This window comes from Triturus cristatus, chromosome 1_1 (assembly GCF_964204655.1).
Source record: "Triturus cristatus chromosome 1_1, aTriCri1.1, whole genome shotgun sequence".
Lineage (NCBI taxonomy): Eukaryota > Metazoa > Chordata > Amphibia > Caudata > Salamandridae > Triturus > Triturus cristatus.
The window spans coordinates 61,671,408-61,695,866 of NC_140579.1; the positions used below are offsets into that span (position 1 = coordinate 61,671,408).

The 24,459-nt window shown below is 47.5% G+C and overlaps 1 protein-coding gene across 1 annotated transcript in view; it reads left to right on the plus strand.

The window, feature by feature from the left end:
* LOC146869406 (E3 ubiquitin-protein ligase TRIM39-like) overlaps positions 1 to 24,459 on the plus strand; it is a 156,178-nt gene that overhangs the window by 28,539 nt on the left and 103,180 nt on the right. Inside the window, exon 3 of the mRNA XM_085599752.1 lies at positions 8,168 to 8,398. Within this exon, the coding sequence (XP_085455878.1) occupies positions 8,168 to 8,398 (231 nt within the window). The remainder of the gene's footprint in view (positions 1 to 8,167; positions 8,399 to 24,459) is intronic.

Sequence of the window (24,459 nt, forward strand, 5' to 3'; positions counted from 1 at the left end):
GATGCAGGCTTCTAGGTGCTAGGCAGGTCCTCAGCTCTTCCTGAATGTGATGCAGGCTCCTAGGTGCTAGACATGTTCTCAGCTCTTCCTGAAAGTGATGCAGGCTCCTAGGTGCTAGGCAGGTCCTCAGCCCTTCCTGAAAGTGATGCAGGCTCCTAGGTGCTAGGCAGGTCCTCAGCTCTCCTGAAAGTGATGCAGGCTCCTAGGTGCTAGGCAGGTCCTCAGCCCTTCCTGAAAGTGATGCAGGCTCCTAGGTGCTAGGCAGGTCCCCAGCTCTCCTGAAAGTGATGCAGGCTCCTAGGTGCTAGGCAGGTCCTCAGTCCTTCCTGAAAGTGATGCAGGCTCCTAGGTGCTAGGCAGGTCCTCAGCTCTTCCTGAAAGTGATGCAGGCTCCTAGGTGCTAGGCAGGTCCTCAGCTCTTCCTGAAAGTGATGCAGGCTCCTAGGTGCTAGACAGGTCCTCAGCTCTTCCTGAAAGTGATGCAGGCTCCTAGGTGCTAGGCAGGTCCTCAGCCCTTCCTGAAAGTGATGCAGGCTCCTAGGTGCTAGGCAGGTCCTCAGCTCTCCTGAAAGTGATGCAGGCTCCTAGGTGCTAGGCAGGTCCTCAGTCCTTCCTGAAAGTGATGCAGGCTCCTAGGTGCTAGGCAGCTCCCCAGCTCTCCTGAAAGTGATGCAGGCTCCTAGGTGCTAGACAGGTCCTCAGCTCTTCCTGAAAGTGATGCAGGCTCCTAGGTGCTAGGCAGGTCCTCAGCCCTTCCTGAAAGTGATGCAGGCTCCTAGGTGCTAGGCAGATCCTCAGCGCTTCCTGAAAGTGATGCAGGCTCCTGGGTGCTAGGCAGGTTCTCAGCTCTCCTGAAAGTGATGCAGGCCCCTGTGTGCTAGGCAGGTCCTCAGCTCTCCTGAAAGTGATGCAGGCCCCTGTGTGCCAGGCAGGTCCTCAGCTCTTACTCAATGTGATGCATGCTTCGGGTGCTTTTCCCTCAGCTCTGGGAGACGGTCTGTTGTGCAGATACCAGCCCTGGTCACACAGCGATCCGGCTACCGTACAAAGCACTCCCGTCAAGATGATCTCGAAAGCGGGTGATTTGGGTCCTACTTTATTGTACTCATTTTGGTGACGGGGGAAGCAGATCCGCTCTCAGGCTTTGGAACTGTTTTTTGTTGATTCTTTTTCAAATGTAATATTCAAGCTGTCTCTAAGACGCTGTCTTTGTGTTAGGTGATTACACTCATAGGGGGCGGCAATGATGCTGGCGTCAAGCAGGAGTATCCTAAACAGAGGCACAATGAAGTGTGAGATCTCTGCCCCTGGCTGTCATCAGCCTTCCTGAAGCAGTTAGGAGGGACAAAAGGGCCGGTCCTGCTAAAATAATTCCTGTCCTAACAACAAAAACTGCTGTCCCTCCCTTCACTATTACCATCTACTCAAAGGCAGTGCACAGGAAGAACTAATCAGCAGCGCTTTGCGAACAAGACTTAAACTTCAATCCCAAGGGTAGCCCTGTCTCCGTCCTCACTCACTTTAGTGCCTGGATATCCACCCTCAAGCCGCAGGAATGCAGTCAATGCACTTCCATGTCTTGGAAAGCTGTATCCACACTCCATCTTGTGCCAGAGGGATACAAAATGGGTGCCACTGGCCCCACTAATCAGACTTTCACTATATACAGATTCCTATTGCCACACATGTGCTGCACATCCACTGTACACATGTGCACTGGACATGCACACGGAAGGTTAGCACATGGGTCTGGGGCTCACACCAAAGCAGTACAATAGACTGCACTCTCATTGGACACAGGAAAGAGGTCGGGTCATAACTAATGATCCACAAAACTTGGTACGAGGCCACAACCACTTTATGTGGCTAACTCAGGACAAGGGAAGTAGTGTCATATCAGTGATGACCGCACGCTTGGCGCGCCCCTCCACATCAGCAAACAGGTTCGGAAACTCACATTATCAAGGATAGGCCTAGGATTCTGCACAGGTTATAGTAGCATGATTACACGGCCAGGCAAGGTCAGGATACCAGTTTCACATACAGTCAGGCACTCACTGCGGGCATACACCCCTGTTTATCATTCTGAAGACATTCCCGTCCTAACATACCCTACCGTACAGATCACTGACTACCTTCTGTGGCAATCACGCTCTGGGACTCAGTTGGTAGAATTTTCACATTGCCAACAGATCCCCCAACTCCCTGTCCTGATGAAGACCGCTACAGAAGTCCACAAAGGGTAGAAACACTGTCCAAAACATGACGGAGAACTATGGTTGCCATTGGCAGTTGCCCCTTACCCTATTGCAGGACATTATTTGTCCAGTCACTCTTTAGGATGCAGATTGTGAACAGGTCCTGAAGCTAGGAACCCTGTCCTGACGAAGACCCTTATAGGTCCACAGAGGGTCGAAACAACAAGGAAGAGGACTCTGAATTAAAAATTGACTATGAGAGAGGATTCCTTTAAATCAACAGTGAAGCATATAATTGATTTACCCGTCCCCCGATGTCACAAAAGACCTTTCCTTCATCTTGAGCGGATTAAAGGTTCCTGCATTGTATCAAACTCACAGAACGTTAATTAATCATGGTAGTGATGAGGTATACGTCTCTCAATTTAATAACATAAACTTTCATTATTACAATTCTGTATGCAACATATATGCCAATAATATTAAAAACTTAGCAAAATAGGGTGCATATTAGATTTGTCATGGTGCACACCTTTAAATATCTCTAAAACAATTATTGCAAACGTGTTGTTTCCTTAGAGACTATGACTGATCCGTGTTTCTTCAGCAATTTCATCAAGATGACTTAATTGGCACTACCTGTATACTAGTGCCCAGCACAGGAGCAGAACCCTCTACCTGTATATAAGTGACACATCACAGGAGCACAACCCTCTTACTGTAAACTAGTGACACAGCACAGGAGCACAACTGTCTACCTGTATACTAGTGACACACCACAGGAGTGACATACCTCACCTGATAACACACAGGCTCCTGCTCTAAGCCACAGAGTGACATTTCTCAACTGATAACACACAGGCTCCCGCTCCAAGCTACAGTGTGACATACCTCACCTGATAACACACTGGTTCCTGCTGCAAGCTACAGTGTGACATTCCTCACCTGATAACACACAGGTTCCCGCTCTAAGCCACAGTGTGACATACCTCACCTAATAACACACAGGTTCCCGCTCTAAGCCACAGTGTGACATACCTTACCTGATAACACACAGCTCCTGCTCTAAGCCACAGCGAGACATACCTTACCTGATAACACACAGCTCCTGCTCTAAGCTACTGTGTGACATACCTCACCTGATAACACACAGGCTCCCGCTCTAAGCTACAGTGTGACATACCTCACCTGATAACACACTGGTTCCTGCAGCAAGCTACAGTGGGACATTCCTCACCTGATAACACACAGGCTCCTGTTCTAAGCCACAGTGTGACATACCTCACCTGATAACACACAGGCTCCTAGCCACAGTGTGACATACCTCACCTGATAACACACAGGCTCCTGTTCTAAGCCACAGTGTGACATACCTCACCTGATAACACACAGGCTCCTGCTCTAAGCCACAGCGAGACATACCTCACCTGATAACACACAGGCTCCTGCTCCAACGTACAGTGTGACATACCTCACCTGATAACACACAGCTCCTGCTCTAGGTCACAGTGTGACATACCTCACCTGATAACACACAGGCTCGTGCTCCAACGTACAGTGTGACATACCTCACCTGATAACACACAGCTCCTGCTGTAGGTCACAGTGTGACATACCTCACCTGATAACACACAGGCTTGTGCTCCAACGTACTGTGTGACATACCTCACCTGATAACACACAGGCTCCTGTTCTAGGTCACAGTGTGGCATACCTCATCTGATAACACACAGCTCCTGCTCTAGGTCACAGTGTGACATACCTCACCTGATAACACACAGGCTCGTGCTCCAACGTACAGTGTGACATACCTCACCTGATAACACACAGGCTCGTGCTCCAACGTACAGTGTGACATACCTCACCTGTTAGCACACAGGCTCCTGCTCTAAGCTACAGTGTGACGTACCTCACAGCGCAGTCGTTCGTTGTCACCGTACCAGTAACGAACCCAGATCCAGGGGGTCAGTAGCGTTATCCTCGGAGATTCGTCTGCCCGCATTATATTGAAGTAAGTGGTAACGCGATTCAAGCATTGTACTTAATTTTCCCGCCCTTAATCTTTAACTGTTTGCTTGACACAAGCATTCTCTCACGCTTCATCATTCCTCCATTTCTATAGCTATTCCACTATGATTCCACCTACTGTGAACATGTGGCTACACTGAGTGGAGTATTTAACGAAAGACTGTGCATCACAGCGATAGCAAGAACCTTATACATCAACGTAAAGCCAACGCTCCATCTCGTGAGGTATCCTTATTATTCATGCGGAGTACTATGACTTCTGTGCTCTATATTGTAATCAGTGCCAGTATTTATTCACGCAGTAATATTATCCTTTTCCTTCCTTGAATATACTAATCAAGAACCCGGCTGGGTCCTCTCGTGAGTTCATTTCCTCTTTTTCACTTTTCACAAGGCACCACTACGTCACTAAGATCAATTTCATAATTCAGGTAATTAGTGCATATCCAAGTCCTTTTTATAGTTTCTCGCATCAGTGCCGGTATATGGGCCTTTTGCTAATTTCTATTAATTCATTTTAGATGTCCCTGTATTGACAGTCCTGAAGAGACCCCACATTTGCAGAAGGGTCGAAACGCCGTCGACCAGTGCATAGGACGGACCATTACCCAGCCTGCATCATTGTATATGTGGACTGTTGTTAAATTGTACCCACATGGCAGTTCTACATCATTTTATGGAAACCTTGTATCAAGAAATTTGTTTCACAATGTACAGTCACTTTTTGGTTCCATGTTTCACTTGGGGACACTGCGCACAAGTTTTGCGCTTTTGATTTAATGAAGTGTATATACTGATTGCTGTCTTTCATAAAAAATTATTTGAATGTACTGTGTAGAGAATTCATTTTGCCCCCTGACATTATAGTCCTTACAGTGTGATTGCGATTGTGCAGTATTATCATTTATACTATTTCCTGATTATCCACTGGAACCTTTGTCTAAACTTCAGTGTGACGTGACATACCTCGCCTGATAACACACAGGCTCCTGGCTACAGTGTGATGTACCTCATCTAATAACACACAGGCTCCCGCTCTAAGCTACAGTGTAACATACTTCACATGATAACACACAGGCTCCTGCTCTAAGGTACAGTGTGACAAACCTCACCTGATAACACACAGGCTCCTGGCTACAGTGTGATGTACCTCACCTAATAACACACAGGCTCCCGCTCTAAGCTACAGTGTAACATACTTCACATGATAACACACAGGCTCCTGCTCTAAGGTACAGTGTGACAAACCTCACCTGATAATACACAGGCTTCTGCGCTAATCCACAGTGTGACATACCTCACCTGATAACACACAGGCTCCTGCTCTAAGCTACTGTGTGTCATACCTCACCTGATAACACACAGGCTCCTGCTGTAAGGTACAGTGTGACATACCTCACCTGATAACACACAGGTTCCTAGCAACAGTGTGACATACCTCACCTGATAGCACACACAATGCTGCCTTAAGCTACAGTGTGACATACTTCACCTGATAACACAGGCTCCTATGCTACAGTGTGACGTACCTCACCTGATAACACACAGGCTCCTGCTCTAAGCTACAGTGTGACATACCTCCCCTGATAACACACAGGCTCCTGCTCTAAGCTACTGTGTGTCATACCTCACCTGATAACACACAGGCTCCTGCTCTAAGCTACAGTGTGACATTCCTCACCTGATAACACACAGGCTCCTGCTCTAAGCCACAGTGTGACAGACCTCACCTGATAACACACAGGCTCCTGCTGTAAGGTACAGTGTGACATACCTCACCTGATAACACACAGGCTCCTGCTCTAAGCTACAGTGTGACATACCTCATCTGATAACACACAGGCTCCTAGCTACAGTGTGACATTCCTCACCTGATAACACACAGGCTCCTGCTCTAAGCTACAGTGTGACATTCCTCACCTGATAACACACAGGCTCCCACTCTAACCTACAGTGTAACATACTTCACATGATAACACACAGGCTTCCGCTCTAAGGTACAGTGTGACATACATCACCTGATAACACACTGGTTCCTGCTGCAAGCTACAGTGTGACGTAGCTCAACTGATAACACACAGGCTCCTGCTGTAAGCCACAGTGTGACGTACCTCACCTGATAACACACATGTTCCTATCAACAGTGAGACATACCTCACCTGATAACACACAGACTTCTACTCTAAGCCACAGTGTGGCATACCTCACCTGAAAACACACAGGTCCTAGCAACAGTGTGACGTACCTCACCTGATAACACACATGTTCCTATCAACAGTGTGACATACCTCACCTGATAACACACATGCTTCTACTCAAAGCCACAGTGTGGCATACCTGACCTGAAAACACTTAGGTCCTAGCAACAGTGTGACATACCTCACCTGATAGCACACACAATCCTGCCTTAAACTACATGGTGACATACTTCACCTGATAACACAGGCTCCTACACTACAGTGTGACATACCTCACCTGATAACACACAGGCTCCTGCTCTAAGCTACAGTGTGACATACCTCACCTAATAACACACAGCCTCCGAAGCTGCAATGTGACATACCTCACCTGATAACACACAGGCTCCTAGCTACAGTGACATACCTCACCGGATAACACACAGGCTCCTGCTCTAGGCTGCAGTGTGACATACGTCATCTGATATCATACATGTTCCTGCTCGATGCCACAATGTGACATACTTCACCTGATAACACACATGCTCCCGCTCTAAGCTACAGTGTGACGTACCTCACCTGATAACACACTGGTTCCTGCTCCTAGCTACAGTGTGACATACCTCACCTGACAACACACAGGCTCCTGTTTTAAGCTGCAATGTGACATACCTCACCTGACAACACACAGGCTCCTGCTGTAAGGTACAGTGTGACAAACCTCACCTGATAGCACACAGGCTTCCGCTCGAAGCCACAGTGTGTCATACCTCACCTGATAGCACACACAATGCTGCCTTAAGCTACAGTGTGACATACTTCACCTGATAACACAGGCTTCTATGCTACAGTGTGACATACCTCACCTGATAACACACAGGCTCCTGCTCTAGGTCACAGCGTGGCGTACCTCACCTGATAACACACATGCTCCTGCTCTAAGCCACAGTGTGACAGACCTCACCTGATAACACACAGGCTCCTGCGCTAATCCACAGTGTGACGTACCTCACCTGATAACACACAGTCTCTTATCTTAAGATAAGAACAGATTTCTAACCAAACTCCTCACCCATCTTCTATAGGAATTGCTGAATTACTGACAGAAACTAGTGCAGTAACATTGATTTATCTGGTAGTTCTCCATTCAAGAACAGAATACGCATCATTTTTTTATGATTCTGAACGGGAAAAACCCACATCAGTGATTCCCTATCAGTCTAAATGAGAGTCATAGCAGGACACACCCTCTGCGTCTCCTTCTGAGCGAACATTTCCAGAGTCCTGGCAGGACAGGGGCAGCCTGCACACCACCTGCATCCTCTCTTTCATCCCAAGGCTCAAACTTACTGCCCCCCCTCATTTAAATTCTATTGTGCTAGTCATATCCACTCACACTTGACTTCAGCCAGTCTCCACTTAGCCTGTCTCTGGGTCTTTGACTGTCTCTGCCTGTGGTGGGTTCGCTTCCTTGCACTTTCTTTATGGATCTAACTTCTCTGCAGTCTCTCAAATTCTGACCTCCCCACAGTTCTTGAGGTGTCTGAGGACAGGGGGAGGGCAGGAGTGGGAGAAGGATGTAAGACAGTAAAAGTGAAGGTAGTAAGAGGCTGCAGTTCAGAAATTGGGAGAAGCATGCTAGTGTTCTGATTTTTTTAAATAGCTTTCAACCCCTCCACCCTCCCCCCATAACTCCCTCTATAGGGACAGCTTGTAGGAAGCTTTTTAATATCTAACCAGCTTTTGTTTTTTTGCTTATGACAGGACAAGTTAAGAACTGAGAAGAATATAATTGTATCTGGGTTTGAAAAACTGCGGCAACTCCTGAAAGAACAGGAGCAAACACTTTGTGAAAAACTGGAGGAGATGGAGAAGAAAATCACCATAGTAGAAAATGCAAATATCACCAAACTGATCAATCAAATCACCTCTCTCAACGCCCTGATAACAGCAATGGAAAAGAAGTGTGAGGCCCCAGCGTGGGAACTCCTGAAGGTGAGATATCAATCAATCAATAAACTTGAATTTATAGAGCACGGCTAATCACCCGTGAGGGTATCCAGGCACTGGGCTCTTGCTGGGATCAGCTGAAAAGCCAGGTCTCGATTCCTTTTCTGAAATCAGGGAGAGAGGATGATGTTCGGAGGTGCAGGGGGAGGTCGTTCCAGGACTTTGCAGTGAGGTAGGAGAAGGAACATTCTCCACTGTTGCTTCGGCGGATGTGTAGAGTGTGAGAGACGGAGGTGACGGGCAGGTGTCTGGAGGGTTGGTGGAGGTTCAGGCTTTCGTTGATATATGCTGGCCCTTGGTCGTGGACGGCCTTATAGGCGTCGGTCAACATCTTGAATTGGCATCTTTTCTGGATGGAGAGTCAGTGGAGGCTCCTGAGTTGGGGGTGATATGGTTCCTCCCAGGGAGGTCCAGGATGAGTCTGGCAGGTGAGTTCTGTATCGTCTGGAGTCTCTTCAGTAGTTGGATGATGAGTCCTGCGTAGAACGCGCTGCCGTAGTCCAGCCAGCTGGTGACTTGAACTTGAGTGACAGCTTACCTGGTGTTGATGGGAAGCCTTCTGAAGATCTTTTGGAGCATGTGGAGGGTGAGGAATCAGACAGAGGAGTCTGCATTGATCTGGTCTTTCATGGTGAGTTTGCTGTCCAGGGTGATGCTGAGGTTGCGTGTGCCATATGTCGGTGTGGGTGTGCGTCTGAGTTAGGAGGGCCATCGAGTGTCGTTCCACCGAGAGGTGTTATTCTCAGAAAATCAACACTTCCGTCTTATCCATGTTGAGCTTCAGGCAGTAGATCTTCATCCAGTCGGTGAGGCTCGTCATGCAGTTGTGGAAGTTGGTCCTGGTGGTGGAAGGGTTTTCTGTGAGCGAGAGGATGAGCTGGGCATCGTCTGTGTAGGATATGATGTTGAGGCCGTAGGTTCTGATGATGTCGGCCAAAGGCGTCATGTACGTGTTGATCAGGGTGGGGCTGATTGAGCGGCCTTGAAGGACGCTGCAGATTATGCTCTTGGGTTCCGAAGTGGAGGGTGGTTGGCAGATCTTTTGGGTTCGTCCTGTAAGGAAGGATGTGATCCATTTGAGGGCGTCTCCCTGGATCCGGATGTGTCGGAGTCTTTTTTTTTTTTTTTTTTTTTATGTTTGAAAGCTTTATTAAAGAATTGAAGCCAAAAGAGAGATATCAGCACAGATTGCAATACAAAAACCATTGAGAAACTTAATACTGCTAATATCAGCATTGGAAACCACAAAGCATTTTAGGAGGATTTTAAACGTTGAGGGGGGCCAATGGGAGGGGAAGAAAAGGGGAGGAAGGGAGGGGAAGAGGGAAAGGGGGATAGCAAGATAATAAAATAAACCATACAATATTCTACAAAATACGACACATATTCAGATTGTAAAAGTCGTAAAAAGTCAGCGATGCACAATTACCATCATAAAACAGGTAAAAATATTAAACAAAACTTATAGTGAATAGCAAAGGAGAGAGTTCGAGACGTTCAAGGAGGTTTAAAATTTTCTGCATTGAGACATATAGGTTTCTTTAGGGCCAAGCAGTCCAAATACGTGGTAAGAGGCAACCAGAAAAAATCAACATTACGAGCAGGTTTACAAGAGGAGGCAAAGGAAACGTCCAATCTATGAAAGTGGCATAATGAATTCCACCAGCCTTGTAGGGAAATAGAAGCTAAAGATTTCCAGTTGGAAGAAATATGTTGGAAGGCAAGCGCAAGTGTGAGGTCAAAGAGACCGTGTAGATGAGCAGGGAGATTCAAGGAGTCAGAAAGGCTACCCAAAAAGAGAAGTGAGTGTGTACAAGAGGAAGGAAGAGGGAAGATACGGGAGAGGCATGACCACACTTTCCCCCAAAAGGTAGAGACAACAGGGCAAAGAAAAAGCATGTGGAAAAGGTCAGCATCAGAAGAAGAACAAGTCCAACATTTGGAGTCGGAGGAGGGAGAAAAACGGGATAAAGAAAGAGGAGAAAGGTAAAGCCTGTGATACAAATAAAATAAGGATTGAGTAAGAGAAGCAGAGCGGGAGATTTTTAGAGATCTGGACCACAACTTATCCCAAAGAGTAGTTGACCAAGTACAAGAAAAATCAGTTTCCCAAGCGAGCTCCACTTTAGATTTGACACGATTGGGATTAGAAGATACAAGAGATTTATAGATGAGAGATGCTTTAGGGAGTGTAGCAAGAATATTAAGAAGAGGAGAAGGAGACGACGACGATGATGATGAGGAGGGAAGAGAGTAAAAACAATCAAGGATAATGGCCATGAGGGTTGTGAATTTCCGCAAAAAGGAGCGAGGGCATTGAAATAAAAGTTGAAATTGGGGAAAAGAGCAAGGGGATATACCGTCAAAAAGTTGGTTGACCCATATTATGCCCTTTACCCTCCATGCTTTCCAGAAAATAGGTCTATTTCTTAAAAGGATAAGAGAATTATACCAAATAGTAGAATTTAAGAAGGATGTACGTGTGACCTCGGAGGGAAGAACCAAAGGACTTAAAAGAGAAGAGGTATGTTTGAATAGGGGACACAGAGAAAAAGGATTCCTGGAAGAGAATCGCATCACCTCGGCAAAAGAGAAGGGTAGTAGTAAAGATTGTTCAATAAGGAGCCAGAGGGGGGTGAAAGGAGAGAGAGTAGATGAGATCCATCTCGAGGCTTGACGTAAAGAGAAGGATCTATGATAAAGACGGAAATCAGGGAAGTTAACCCCACCATTGGATTTAGGCTTACGGAGGGAGGCAATGGAAATTCTGGATTTCTTACCTTTCCAGAGAAAGCGAGAAAGAAGAGAGTCAATTTTTTTAAAGTAAGACGTGGGGATGTGAACCGGTAGCATAGAGAGGGTGTAAATTAAAATAGGGGCGATCATCATTTTGATTGAGTCCAAACGACCCCACCAGGATAAAAATAAGGGATTCCAGGCTGAGAGTGACTGATCAATCCTGGAAATAACTGCCGAGAGATTCAATTTAACCGAGGATGAGATGGAGTTAGAAAACAGAATACCAAGGTATTTAATCTTGGAGCTACTCCATGCAAAACCAGTAGCAGAGAAAAGATGGGGAAGACAGGATGGGGTGAGAGGGAGAATTTCGGTTTTGTCCGAGTTGATCTTATAACCGGAGACCAAAGAAAAGGAGTGAAACTCGGATAATAAGGGGGGGACGGAAGATTCAGGGTCAGAAATAAATAGTAAGATGTCATCCGCATAGGCAGAAAGTTTCAATTGATTAGAGCCATACGGGAAGCCAGAAATGGAAGTGTTATTGCGAATGGAGGATAAGAAGGGCTCGAGAGATAAAACAAAAAGAAGCGGGGAAAGAGGGCAACCTTGGCGAACACCTCTCTGAAGAGTAAAAGAGGGAGAGAGTTGTCCATTCACAAGCACCGAGGCCTTGGGGGCAGAATATAGGAGAGAGACAAGGGATATAAATTTGGAACCAAAACCATGCCACCGCAATGAAGCGAACAAAAAAGACCAGTCAACCCTGTCAAAGGCCTTCTCTGCGTCAACAGAGATAGCAGCAAGAGGGGTTGAAAGTGAGGGGGCTTTGTTTAGAACGTTAAGAAGAAGGCGAGAGTTGTCCGAAGTAAGCCTGCCCTTAACGAATCCGCATTGCTCTTTGCCAATAAGGTGAGGCATAAGGGGGTCTAGGCGCATTGCAAGTAATTTGGCAAAGATTTTGTAATCTACATTGACTAACGAAATCGGTCGGTAATTTTTACAAAACTGGTGGTCGCGGCCTTCTTTGGGGATCAAACAGATGGAGGCATCTTGAAAGGTGCCTTCAGCCTTGCCAGAAGAGGAAAATGATTGAAAGAGGGCTAAAAGTTTAGGTAGTAGGATGTCTGAGAAATGCAAATAAAATTCCACAGGAAAGCCATCAGGGCCAGGGGTCTTCCCTTTAGTGAGGGCTGACAAGGCTGCAGAGAGTTCCTGAAGAGAGAGGTCACGATCAAGATCCAGAAAATTCAGGTGAGAGTTAGACGGTACAGGGAGCTTCTCAAAATAACTCTGAATAAGGGAAGGAGCGGGAGGACACTCTGGGGTGTAGAGATTCTGATAGAACAACTGAAATTGCTCAAGGATTTCTTTGTCTCTGTGGAGAAGAGTGCCAGCAGAAGAATATATTGAGTCTATAAGTGTGCGTTCCTTACGGGATTTGAGATAATTGGCCAAAAGCTTACCAGATCTATTGCGACCTCCGTAATACCGTGCACTACTGCGAAGGAGAATCGAAGAAGCATTATCTGTAGTTAATTTGTTGAACTCTAGCTTAGCTCGCAGGAGATCCGGTGACATAACTTTATCAGAAGAGGTGTAAAACTGGTGCTCTAGAGATTTAATATGAGCCAGGGAGGATTTCCGCTTTTGAATAAACTGTTTCTTCTTCCGAGAGACAAAGTCAATAATGAAACCCCTCGCGGAGGCCTTAAAGGAGTCCCACAGAATGTGAAGGGAAATACTAGGGTCCGAATTGAGAGAGAAAAACTCCACAACGAAAGAGCGAAAAGAAGAAGAAAAATTGGGATCAGTGAGGAGTGCACTGTTAAAGCGCCAACGGGAAGGTTTAGGCTGTGGTGGGAGAAGGTCAAAAACTGTCACGATGGGAGCGTGGTCCGAGATGACAATAGGTTCAATAGAAGAAGATAGAACATTCTGAGATAAAGAATTAGAGAGGAAAATATAGTCAAGACGAGAGAAAGATGAGTGAGGAGGAGAGAAAAAGGAATAGTCCAACGTGTCTGGGTGTGAAAGACGCCAAGAGTCAATAAGATGTGATTGTGAAATAGTATTAAGAAATTGTTTGTGGGGTTTGTGTGGTGTAAAACGGACTGTGGATTTGCGGTCAAGGAACGGGTCAACAATCTGGTTGCAATCACCTCCAAAAACAAATGAAACATCTTTATATTGAACACATTTCTCGGTAATCAAAGGCCAAAAAGAACAGTCTGCTTGTACAGGCCCATAAACATTAAACACAGTCAAAGGAATCGAGTTTATCAATAATTTAGCCAGTACCCAACGACCTTCAGAATCCGTCTCCTGGGACAGAACCGTACATTTAAGCCTCTTGTGACAGAGGATAGCAACTCCATTCTTTTTGTTGTCAGAGGGTGAAAATAAGACTGTACCCACCCAACTTCTTTTTAACTTCAGGGATTCAACATCATTAAGGTGGGTTTCTTGCAAAAGAGCAATGTCTGGGTTGTAGGAGGCCAAATGGGATAAAACTCTCTGTCGCTTGATAGGATTAATAAAACCTTTTACATTCCATGTAATAACTTTGAATTAACAAATAACATAGAATCAAGTAGGACAGAAGAAGTAAAGAAGAGGCATACGCAAAAGACAAGTCGAAAAGGAGAAAACTGTGAGAAATATCGATGAAATAGGTTAAGAAAAGAGGAAAAGAGGTAAATGGAAACAAAGGGAAAAAGGAATTGATCAACCAGTACAGGGAAAAGAAAAGGATAAAGGAAAAGGGAAAGGAAAATAAGTACAAGGAGAGACAGCACATATCCCAAAGGGACGACTGAGGAGAACATACCTGAGGGGAGTACGAAATAGGACAACGGGGAAGTGGCGACACTCAACGAGACAGATCCCCCTAACGGGAGACCAGGCCGGATCGCACCGGAACAAAAGGAACATAACCGAAGAGCCAGGATGAGGGGGAGACGGTCCATCTAGATAAATGAATAAAGAAAGAGTAACAATTGAGAACATGAAGATATACTATGACGAACTAAGGATGAGAGTGCAAGTGTTGAGGGACAAAAACTGGACACAAAACTTAGAAAAGGTACGAGGGAGTCTGAGGCTAGAAACATGTGAGTAAGAAGAACATATTATAATCTAATACGAAGAATTAATAAACGGAGACAGAGGCAGGAACAGAAATGGATGACCTGTAAGGGAAGCAAAAGTTAGACATTACAAGTAATCAAAAGATGTAAAAACAGTTAAACAGTCAGCCACAAGAAGAGGAGGAGGTCTCCATGGCAGAATTAGAACGGGTATGAATGAAATTTTTGAGTTCAGCAGGATCTTGAAAGGTCCAAGTCTGATTCTGTAACGTAACTTTGAAAGTGCACGGATGAAATAAACCAAATCTAGCACCAAGGGATCTCAGCGGAGCTCGCAGGGACAAAAAATCCTTCCGACGGGAGGCAGTAGCATTTGAAACATCCTGGGAAAGATATACTCTCTGACCCAACCAGGAGATCTGACGCTTGGCTCTGGACGCTGAAAGGACAGAGAGAAGATCTGTGAATTTCAGAAAAAGAATAATGACACCCCTTGGCCTGGTTGACGTGGATGAGCGAGGACCAAGTCTATGCGCTCTCTGAATATTGAGGGAGGTGGTGGATGGCATGTCCAAAAGCTTCGGGAGAAAGGAAGAGAAAAAGAGCACAGGGTCGTCCCCTTCTAAAGCTTCCGGCAAACCATAAATACGGAGGTTGTTCCTCCTATTCCTATTCTCCAACTCCTCCGTGTGTTGCTGAAGCGCCAAAACAGATTTTTCTAGAGAGGAAACTCTCTGAGATGTAGAGTGAAGGTCTGAAACCTGTTGTTCCACAACTGTAACTCTGTTGTCGATAGATGACCATTTCTCCTCAAGAAACTGCATTTTACTATTAGTTTCCTCAACAAAAGGCCGAAGGGCACGAATTTCCTCAAAAAGCATCTCCATGGAAATAGGGGATGACGGTTTCTCTGGTGAAGAGGCATCTTGTTTAAGGCGCTTAGAAGATGAAGCTGATGGAGGCGAGGGTTTGCTTGAAGGAGGCTGTGTTGAGGAGGAGCAAGGGAGGGTTACTCCCGCCATTGGTGCTACCTTGGTAGGAGAGTTCGTCGGTAACTGAGGTGAAGAGGTTACCACAGGAGAGCTCCCCGAAGGGGTAAAGACAAACTTTGGATTACGTAGTTTGCCCATAGAAGCCAGTCAGGAGTTGACAAGCAGTAAACAAGAGGACGACTGTGAGGAAAGATGAAGGGGTTCAGTCGCATAGAGGTGGAGTAATAATCCAAGGAGAGCTTGTGGAGTGAGTAAAGGAATGTTCCAGAACGAGCAGAGACAAGCCAGTGCCCAACTAGGCAAAAATGAAGAGTGCAGGGCCAGAAACCAACCAGGTCATAGACGTCCTCCGTCAGAGGCAGTGAGTGCAATCAAAAAGGAAGACAGGAACATCACAAAGAAAAAGTCATTAATCAGAATCTACCTCATTCCATCCATGTGGAGCAGCACAGGCTAGAAGATATCCATGTGGCAAGGCAGCGCCCAGAATGGATGATACCGCAGTCATGAGGCGTAGAATCCCAAAAAAAGGGCAATGTGGGGCAAATGCTGCCAAGCCGGTAGAAAAACGAACATCACGCCACAGACAAAATGGCGGCCGCTCTCTGAGGAGAGAACAACTGCGGCGAGAAAAGGGGCACCCCGGCCCTAAAAATGCGTCAAAAAGCGCTCACCAGAAGCGCGCTGCATTCCGACGTGTAAATCTTGTGTCTGCGGCGAAGAAATGCTCTCCGGAGGAGAAACGGGATGATTGATAAGCTCCGGTGCGTCGGAGGTCCCGTGTCAGGCGGCCATCTTGGTCGGCGTCGTGGCCACGCCCCCGTGTCGGAGTCTTTTGATGAGGGTGTGGTGAGATACGGTGTCGAACGCTGCTGAGAGGGATCACGGCCGTTGTCTCTTCACGGTTGAGGAGGGACCTACTGTCATCGGTGGTCAGGGCAGTCTCTGTGCCGTGGTGGGCGTGGGAGCCAGTTTGGGAGGTGTCCAGCAGATTGTTGCTCTCCAGGAGCTCGTGAGTTGGTGATTGATCCCCTTCTCAAGGACTTTGCCTGGGAAGGGGAGCAGAGAGATGGGGCGGTAGTTGTTGAGTTTGCTGGGGTCGGCGGAGGGTATCTTGAGGAGCGGTCTGACCTCTGCATGTTTCCATTGATCAGTAAAGGTGGCTGTGTTGATGAATGTGTTGAGACTAGAGGTGGTGGGGGCAGGGGTCCGTGGGTGCTCCAGAGTGGATGGAGTTCATGATTAACCCTGGGCAGACAACTACGCTACGCTCGCGAAGTTTGCGTAGTTTGTGCTACTTCGCGCTTGATTTTCACGTAGTACAGTGCAAAATCGCGTAGCGTAGTTGCCATTTTTTGCTCGCCCTGCGGTCCTCAACACCAAGATGGGCGACTGCGAGTGAACAAAATGACATCCCAGCGAGACTTTTTCCTCGTTCGCGATCAGCAACATCAAGTTGCCGATCGCGAGCGTGGAAAATAAACCTCCCAGCGAGATTCTCAACGCGGGGAGGTCAGGTTTCTCATTGCGACCGCTCGCAATGAGAAACTACCAGTCCGCATTGAGAAAGCTGCCGCTCGAGTAAAAATCTACTAGAGCGGCAGAAAACGACAGCTCGCTCTGTGCAAGATGCGGTTTTCAATGATTGCACAGTGCGGACAAGCACCCGGCACTATGCAATCATGGCGAACAGCGCACTACTCAGTTCGCGCAGTGATACGCGTATCTCGCGAAGTGCACTTCACGTAGCTACGCGTAGCGCTACTATGCGAACTACGCCCAGGGTTATTCATGATGGCTGTGGTGCTCTGTGTGGTGAGCGGATGGTTGGGTGTGGCATCAGTTGACATGAGGCTGTAGAGGTCTTTGTTAATGCAAAAGACCAGGCAATTCCAGTTACAGTAATTAACATGGAAATAAAAGAGAAAATTGTGAAAAAGCTGAGCCAGCATCTTAGAGAATTGAAAAAAAACAAAGTCCTCCTTTTCTAAGAAGTTTGAAAATATTTCTGTTCTAAAGTAGTTACTTTTTCCTGACACAGATGGCCACTTACGTTTGCGTGCACCGATCTTTTGTTAGGGTGAACAGCTATATAATTAGCCACTTGGAATAGGTAATGACAAGCTCACTGTTTTTTCCGCCCCAGATAAAGATTGAGATTGAGACAGAAACTCTTTAGTTTGAAGAGTGACAATTTTATATCACATGTAACCCTTGGTCATATTACAGAGTATGTGACATGAAAGTCCGCAAATCACTGCCCAGCAGCACAAGAAATTTGATTTATAACTGGATTATCATGAAACTGTGAACGGCAATCAAATTCCTCACCAATTTGGCTCAGGGTGGGATTAGAGGTTTAAACCTCCTCATTGTGGTCATAAGCTGTACTTTTAACAGTGATGCTCTGCTCTAATAGGTTGATTAGTTTACAACCCGGAAGCTTCATGAGAAATAGCTCCATGTAAAGGGCACTAGATGAGGGTGACAGAGAGCATCCCTCTGAGGGTGACAGAGAGCATCCCTCTGAGGGTGACAGAGAGCATCCCTCTGAGGGTGACAGAGAGCATCCCTCTGAGGGTGACAGAGAGCATCCCTCCGAGGGTGACAGAGATCATCCCTCCGAGGGTGACATAGAGCATGCAGAACATCCCACCGAGGGAGACTGGGAGCATCCCCCCCGAGAGCAACAGGGAGCATCCCCCCCGAGAGCAACAGGGAGCATCCCCCCCGAGGGAGACTGGGAGCATCCCCCCCGAGGGCGACAGGGAGCATCCCCCCCGAGGGCGACAGGGAGCATCCCCCCCCCCGAGAGCGACAGGGAGCATCCCCCCCCGAGGGCGACAGGGAGCATCCCTTTGAGGGCGACAGGGAGCATCCCTTCGAGGGTGACAGGGAACATCCGTTTGAGGGCCACAGGGAACAGCCCTTCGAGGGCAACAGGGAACATCATTCTCTGGTGCCACAGCCAGTTCTGAAACAGTCTAAGTTGAGGTAGTTTATAATGACCATGACCTGTCAATGTTGCTATAAACATGTAATTTACCAGTTAATCCAGGCACATGTTCAAATGCCATTTCTGCTTCTAGGAAAATAATAGATAGCAAAGCTATGTTTCCCTGGGTGACCAATTTGGGAATCAAGCCCGCCATCACCAGTGTAGCTAAAGGTTTTGGCGTATAGTTTTGTGTGAGTGATGAGGAATGAAAGGGGTCCAGTAAGACCCACAGTCCAGGGGAGGCTCATCCGTCTCACAAGAGAGGACCACTCTTGCCCCCTGCTAGAATGATGGACCTGGACCCGTTGATATGACCTTGCGACTCAGTCTAGGATGCTCTCCCGTGACCTTTTGATGTAGCCTCTCTTACAGTTACAGGAAGATGACTCCTGACCTGGTGATGAACCTCTTGTGTCAGTTGAGGACGGTGGCCCATGACCTGTTGATGAACTCAAACGGACCTATATGTTTGGGTTATCTGATGATAGGGGTCCTGCTCTTTCTACTTCCCACTAGGGCAGTAATTCTACTATATTAGAATTTCAATAGACAATACACAGATGTGGGGAGAAGTACCCTCAAAGAGCGTAGAAGTTTAGAGAGACATGTAAATAACAAACAATATGATTATTAGGTATACAAAAAAAGTCAATGTTTACTAGAAAGATATTTTTTTGACACATTCTGAATCATATCGAACCTAAAACACCATTTACATCATTGATGGTCATGAATTACCATGATAGTCTTATGTTCAGGTCTTCCTAAAAGCTCTGATGTCAGAGTATTATATCACAAATGCTGGTCCTCTGAGAGTGGTCATCGAGGTGAAGTCATTTGCTGTGAATCAATATAGCAGCTGCAGCGCACACAGGGTTCACGGTTGTAAACATTGAACCAATAGTGTTTCCCAATTATTTCTTCAATTGTTTACATACTCTCTTAGAGTTATTATCTATTTATAGTGAGGACACTTTTACTTTCAATCTGGTGTCATCCTCTAAACAGTGCGCTTGAGTCCTTATTCTGACATGAACGTGTAAATTAGCCACTCTGCATGCAGGTCATAGGCAACTTGTCATAAAGGGTAGAATACTCGAAATCCTCTGTTCATGCCTGGTTCTTTTCCAAAATGTTATAGAGGGTCTCCCATCTCAGCCTCTTCACTCCACCAGCGCACCCCATTCTGGGATGAATTAATCCAGTGATTGGCAGGAGTTTCACAGAAGCAGATCCTTTAAAAGTCCATAACTGCACAAGAGGTGGTCACGGTTCTTTGCTCTTCCTGGGCGGGTGTGACCTCATTTCCTAGAGGGCTTCCACTTACACGCACTCCTCAACTACTCCTTCTGACGGTACCTCCACCTTTTGCAGGGCACTCTTCTAGTGCTCATTCTTCTTGTACCTCCTCCCCCTGCTCTTATAGTACCCCATTTGCTTGTACTTCCTACTGCAGGCCACTCTTATGGTTCCCCTTCTGCCTTTTCCTCCTCTTGCAGGGCACTCTTCCACTACCCCTTCGGTTTTTAACTTCTCCTTCAGGGCACTCTTCTAGTAATCCTTCTGCTCGTACCTCCTCCTCCTGGGCACACTTCCAGCATCCCTTCTGCTCGTACTTCCTCCTGGGCACACTTCCAGTACCTCTTCTGCTCATACCTCCTCCTCCTCCTGGGCACACTTCCAGTACCTCTTCTGCTCATACCTCCTCCTCCTGGGCACACTTCCAGTACCTCTTCTGCTCGTACTTCCTCCTGGGCACACTTCCAGTACCTCTTCTGCTCATACCTCCTCCTCCTGGGCACACTTCCAGTACCTCTTCTGCTCATACCTCCTCCTCCTGGGCACACTTCCAGTACCTCTTCTGCTCGTACTTCCTCCTAGTCATACTTCCAGTACCTCTTCTGATCGTACCTCCTCCTGGGCACACTTCCAGTACCTCTTCTGCTCATACCTCTTCCTCCTGGGCACACTTCCAGTACCTCTTCTGCTCGTACTTCCTCCATGAGCACACTTCCAGTACCTCTTCTGCTCGTACCTCCTTCTGGGCACACTTCCAGCATCCCTTCTGCTCGTACTTCCTCCATGGGCACACTTCCAGTACGTCTTCTGCTCATACCTCCTCCTCCTGGGCACCCTTCCAGGACCTCTTCTGCTCGTCCTTCCTCCATGGGCACACTTCCAGTACCTCTTCTGCTCATACCTCCTCCTGGGCACACTTCCAGTACCTGTTATGGGCGTACCTCCTCCTGGACACACTTTCAGTGAATCTTCTGCTCAGTGAGTTGGCCTCTTCCACCGAGGAGGGTTAGGGCCCAATTCCCTTGCACCGCTCCTTACTTACTAGTCAGAAGGGCTGATGACCTCACAAGGCAGGCTTCTCACTTGGGGTTGTAATCCACCAATCACCTTTCTCTAGCACAGCTCCTCTATTCAATAGGCAGCCTACAGCTCTCCTTGCAGGGGTCCTTTTCAGGTTGCCCTCACCTGTAAGGAAGCAGCAATCCGGGATCCTGGCTCTGGAAATGGAATATTTATCTCCATCAGTGCTTTGTGGGTCTTGACACTGGTCAAAGAGACTCCTGGCACATTGACCTGGGTTTCTTACTTGTATTAGTCCTAGTTTTTAGGGCTCGCGCCCTGCGTTGCACTGCGTAGCAGTGCTCGCGCAGGCCAGTGCCCTTTTGTCCGGGGTTTGAAAACGGACCCTGGAATCGCACACGCTCGTGCGTGTGCTTTTCCTTTTGGGTTCCGCTATTGGGCTTTGTGTGCGTGTTTTTTTAAAACAGAGCACGCAATAGGCCAAAGGCGGGCGCATTGCTCCGGCCATGGCCTATTGGTGTCTGTTACGCGCACCAGAGCCCATATGTTTTAAATTGTCGTGCCCAGACACGGGTGCGATAATTGAAAACACATATGGCTCGCAGTGTTGAGCGCGTGCTCCACTCGCACGCGTGTTTTTATTTTTTATTTTTACATTAGCGATCGCTTTTATGATCGTTTTTTTTTTTTTGCCTGCCTGACCCTGGTTTTTTCTTGGTTCGGAGCCGCAGACACACACGCAGCTTCAGATAATTTAGTTCTTAGATTTATATTAATCATAAATGGATTATATTTCTGTTTACTGCGGCGTCGTGCTGTACCCATCTGTGGAAAGGTTAGCGATGGCATCCGCATGCAGGTAGGTACCAAAGCTGAACACTGGAGTGGAAATGTCTCGCGGCTTGCTGCACGGGGGAGGAGGAAGGAAGGGGGCTGGGGAAGTATAACGTCTCTATCATGGATGACTGACCTTTGAGAAGTGTCATGGGGATCGTGAACTCTGACCCTTGCCTTGACGCGGTCTGTGGGGGAGTACCCTCAATCCATTATTAATAAACACATCGCTGGTGCGTGGCACCGTGGAAAATACTGCCTACGAGGCATGGCCCAGCGCTCTTTGGTTTCCTGTACTCTCGTTGGACGATAACGGATATTTTTCTTCCAGCAGCAGTTGGGTAACAACGCTTCGCTCATTCATCACCCCTAGCTTATCTCACCGACCACAACCATAGCAGAACGAACAGTTCGATTGAATTTGTCCGTGGGACAAGGGCAGGGTCGGACTGGGACAAAAAAGTAGCCAGGGGGGACCAAATTAAAAGTGTCCCCCAGTAGCTAAAAAAAATGGCCCACATTTGCAAATAAGGCTCGTTTTGAACTTGTAAAGACGCTGCATGATTATTTTGCAAGGTACGGGAGACAGCATGCTTTTGTATTTGCTGGCTGCAGGCAATGTTTGCTGTAATAATGGGAGCTCAACAGTAACAAGCATTGAAAATGCAATAGGTTTCGTTTTTTTTGTTGCTAATCACAGGCGTGTTTTATATGCAAACCCTGTGCTTGGATTCACTTCACTAGAGCACACACTGCATTCCCCTACACACAGTGCTGCTGTTGACACACCTCACTAAGCACTAAGAAGAGCCCCCACCCATCCCCTCCCTGCTTCATTAAGGAGCCCTGCCCCTCCCTTTGTTGGCCTCGCTCTGCTTTCACTTCCGCTCTTTTCTGTCTCGCCTGTTTCCTCAAAAAGGGAATTGTGAGGGATGCAAGTGTATTACATCCAAGTATTTTAATCCGACAGTTGCCTTTATCTGCTCACATTAGCATACTTTAGTTTTTCAGACATTGAACGAAGTTACATTGTCCAATTTAAAAGGATGTTTCAAGCAGTATATTTCTACAATTGTATAGGTTTTTAGAGAGAGGTATTAAGTGACTGCGAAAGCCCCTGCCATTAGACCTCCCCCCCAACCCTGCCACCCGCCCGCCCCCTCCTCTTTGCCACAGCCTCACGCCTCTTGGACACCCCTCCAACTCACGCAGATGGAAGACCTGTGCTCCACAAGCACGTTCCATTGGATCGGACAGACGGCCGTACTCCTGTCCCAGGGCAGGGACATGAGTTTGACCCCGTGGTCACAGGCGTGGCTACTGTTGTGTTCCCGGCCTCCGCCTATCATCCTTGTGTGGTAGAGGAAGCATGTTCAAATTATTTGGGTAACAATCTGATATATCTCACAGCACCCAGCTCAAACAAGCGCCTAGAGGCCATTCTGTTTGAACTGCTGATAACTGAGCAGCTCTCACCACTACCGATTTCTTAAAGGCTCCGAGAGTCCTTTCAGCTTGCCTGTCACTCAGTACCTCTGTCCGGTAAGCAGTCCGGTAGGGGAGAGGATGTGGCCTAACGGCTAGAGCAGTCGAACTTGAAGCTGGGGAACCGGTTTCGAGTATCGGCAGGGACGCTCAACATCCTGTGATTCTGGGCAGATCCCCGTGCACAACAACAACAAAAAACAAGCATTGGCAAAGCCAATAGGTCTCGCCTTTGGGACCTTATAAGTGTTTAGTCAGAGCTATTGGTTTTGGCTTATGTGTTTAAGCTTTAGTGTTGAGCAGTGTGGCTGCTGTGCAGCATGTTGGAAAGTTATAATTAAAGTGTTATAAGCATTTTTTTGTTACCTTCTCTACAATTAAGATGAGATTATGTTTAATTAAATGGCCTTATTAAAATAAAAATGTATATAAAAAAATGTTTAGTGTTGGCAACTTTTTCATAACTGTTCTAATGTTTATTATAGTTTTTTTTTGAGTGGGGGCAGATATAAATAACAGGATAGAAGAGATTGGGACACGGTAGGTGAATTATAATCAATCAATCAATCAGTGACACTTATAGAGCGCGCTACATACCCGTAGGGTCTCAAGGCGCTGGGGGTGGGGGGGGGTTCCGCTACTGCTCGAACAGCCAGGTCTTCAGCTTCTTCCTGAAGGAGAGGTGGTCTTGGGTCAGGCGCAGGTCGGTCGGGAGGGAGTTCCAGGTCTTGGCGGTCAGGTAGGAGAAGGATCCTCCTCCTGTAGTCGCTCTTCGGATGCGGGGGACGGCGGCGAGGGCGTGGTTGGCTGATCGGAGGTGGCGTTTGGGAGCGTAGAAGTTGATCCGGCTGTTGAGGTAGCTCGGGCCTTGGTTGTGTAGGGCTTTGTGTGCGTGGGTGAGGAGGCGGAAGGTGATTCTTTTGTTGACGGGGAGCCAGTGAAGGTCTCTCAGATGTCCGGTGATGTGGCTGGTTCGTGGGATGTCGAGGATGAGTCTGGCTGAGGCGTTCTGGATCCGCTGGAGTCTCTTCTGGAGCTTGGCGGTGGTACCGGCGTAGAGGGCGTTGCCGTAGTCCAGTCGGCTGGTGACGAGGGCCTGGGTGACGGTCTTCCTGGTCTCGGTGGGGATCCACCGGAAGATCTTCCGTAGCATGCGTAGGATGTTGAAGCACGCCGAGGAGACGTTGTTGACTTGCCTGGTCATGGAGAGGGAGGAGTCCAGGATGAAGCCCAGGTTGCGTGCATGGTCTGTCGGTTTGGGTGCGGTGCCCAGGGCGGGAGGCCACCAGGAGTCGTCCCAGGCGGAGGGGGAAGAGCCCAGGATGAGGACCTCCGTCTTGTCAGAGTTCAGTTTCAGGCGGCTGGTCGTCATCCACTCGGCTACCTCTTTCATCCCTTCGTGCAGGTTGGCTCTGGCGGAGGCGGGGTCGTTGGTCAGGGAGAGGATCAGCTGGGTGTCGTCGGCGTAGGAGATTATGCTGAGGTTGTGTTTGCGTACGATGGCCGCGAGGGGGCTCATGTAGACGTTGAAGAGGGTGGTGCTCAGAGATGATCCTTGAGGGACGCCGCAGATGACTTCGGAGGCCTCTG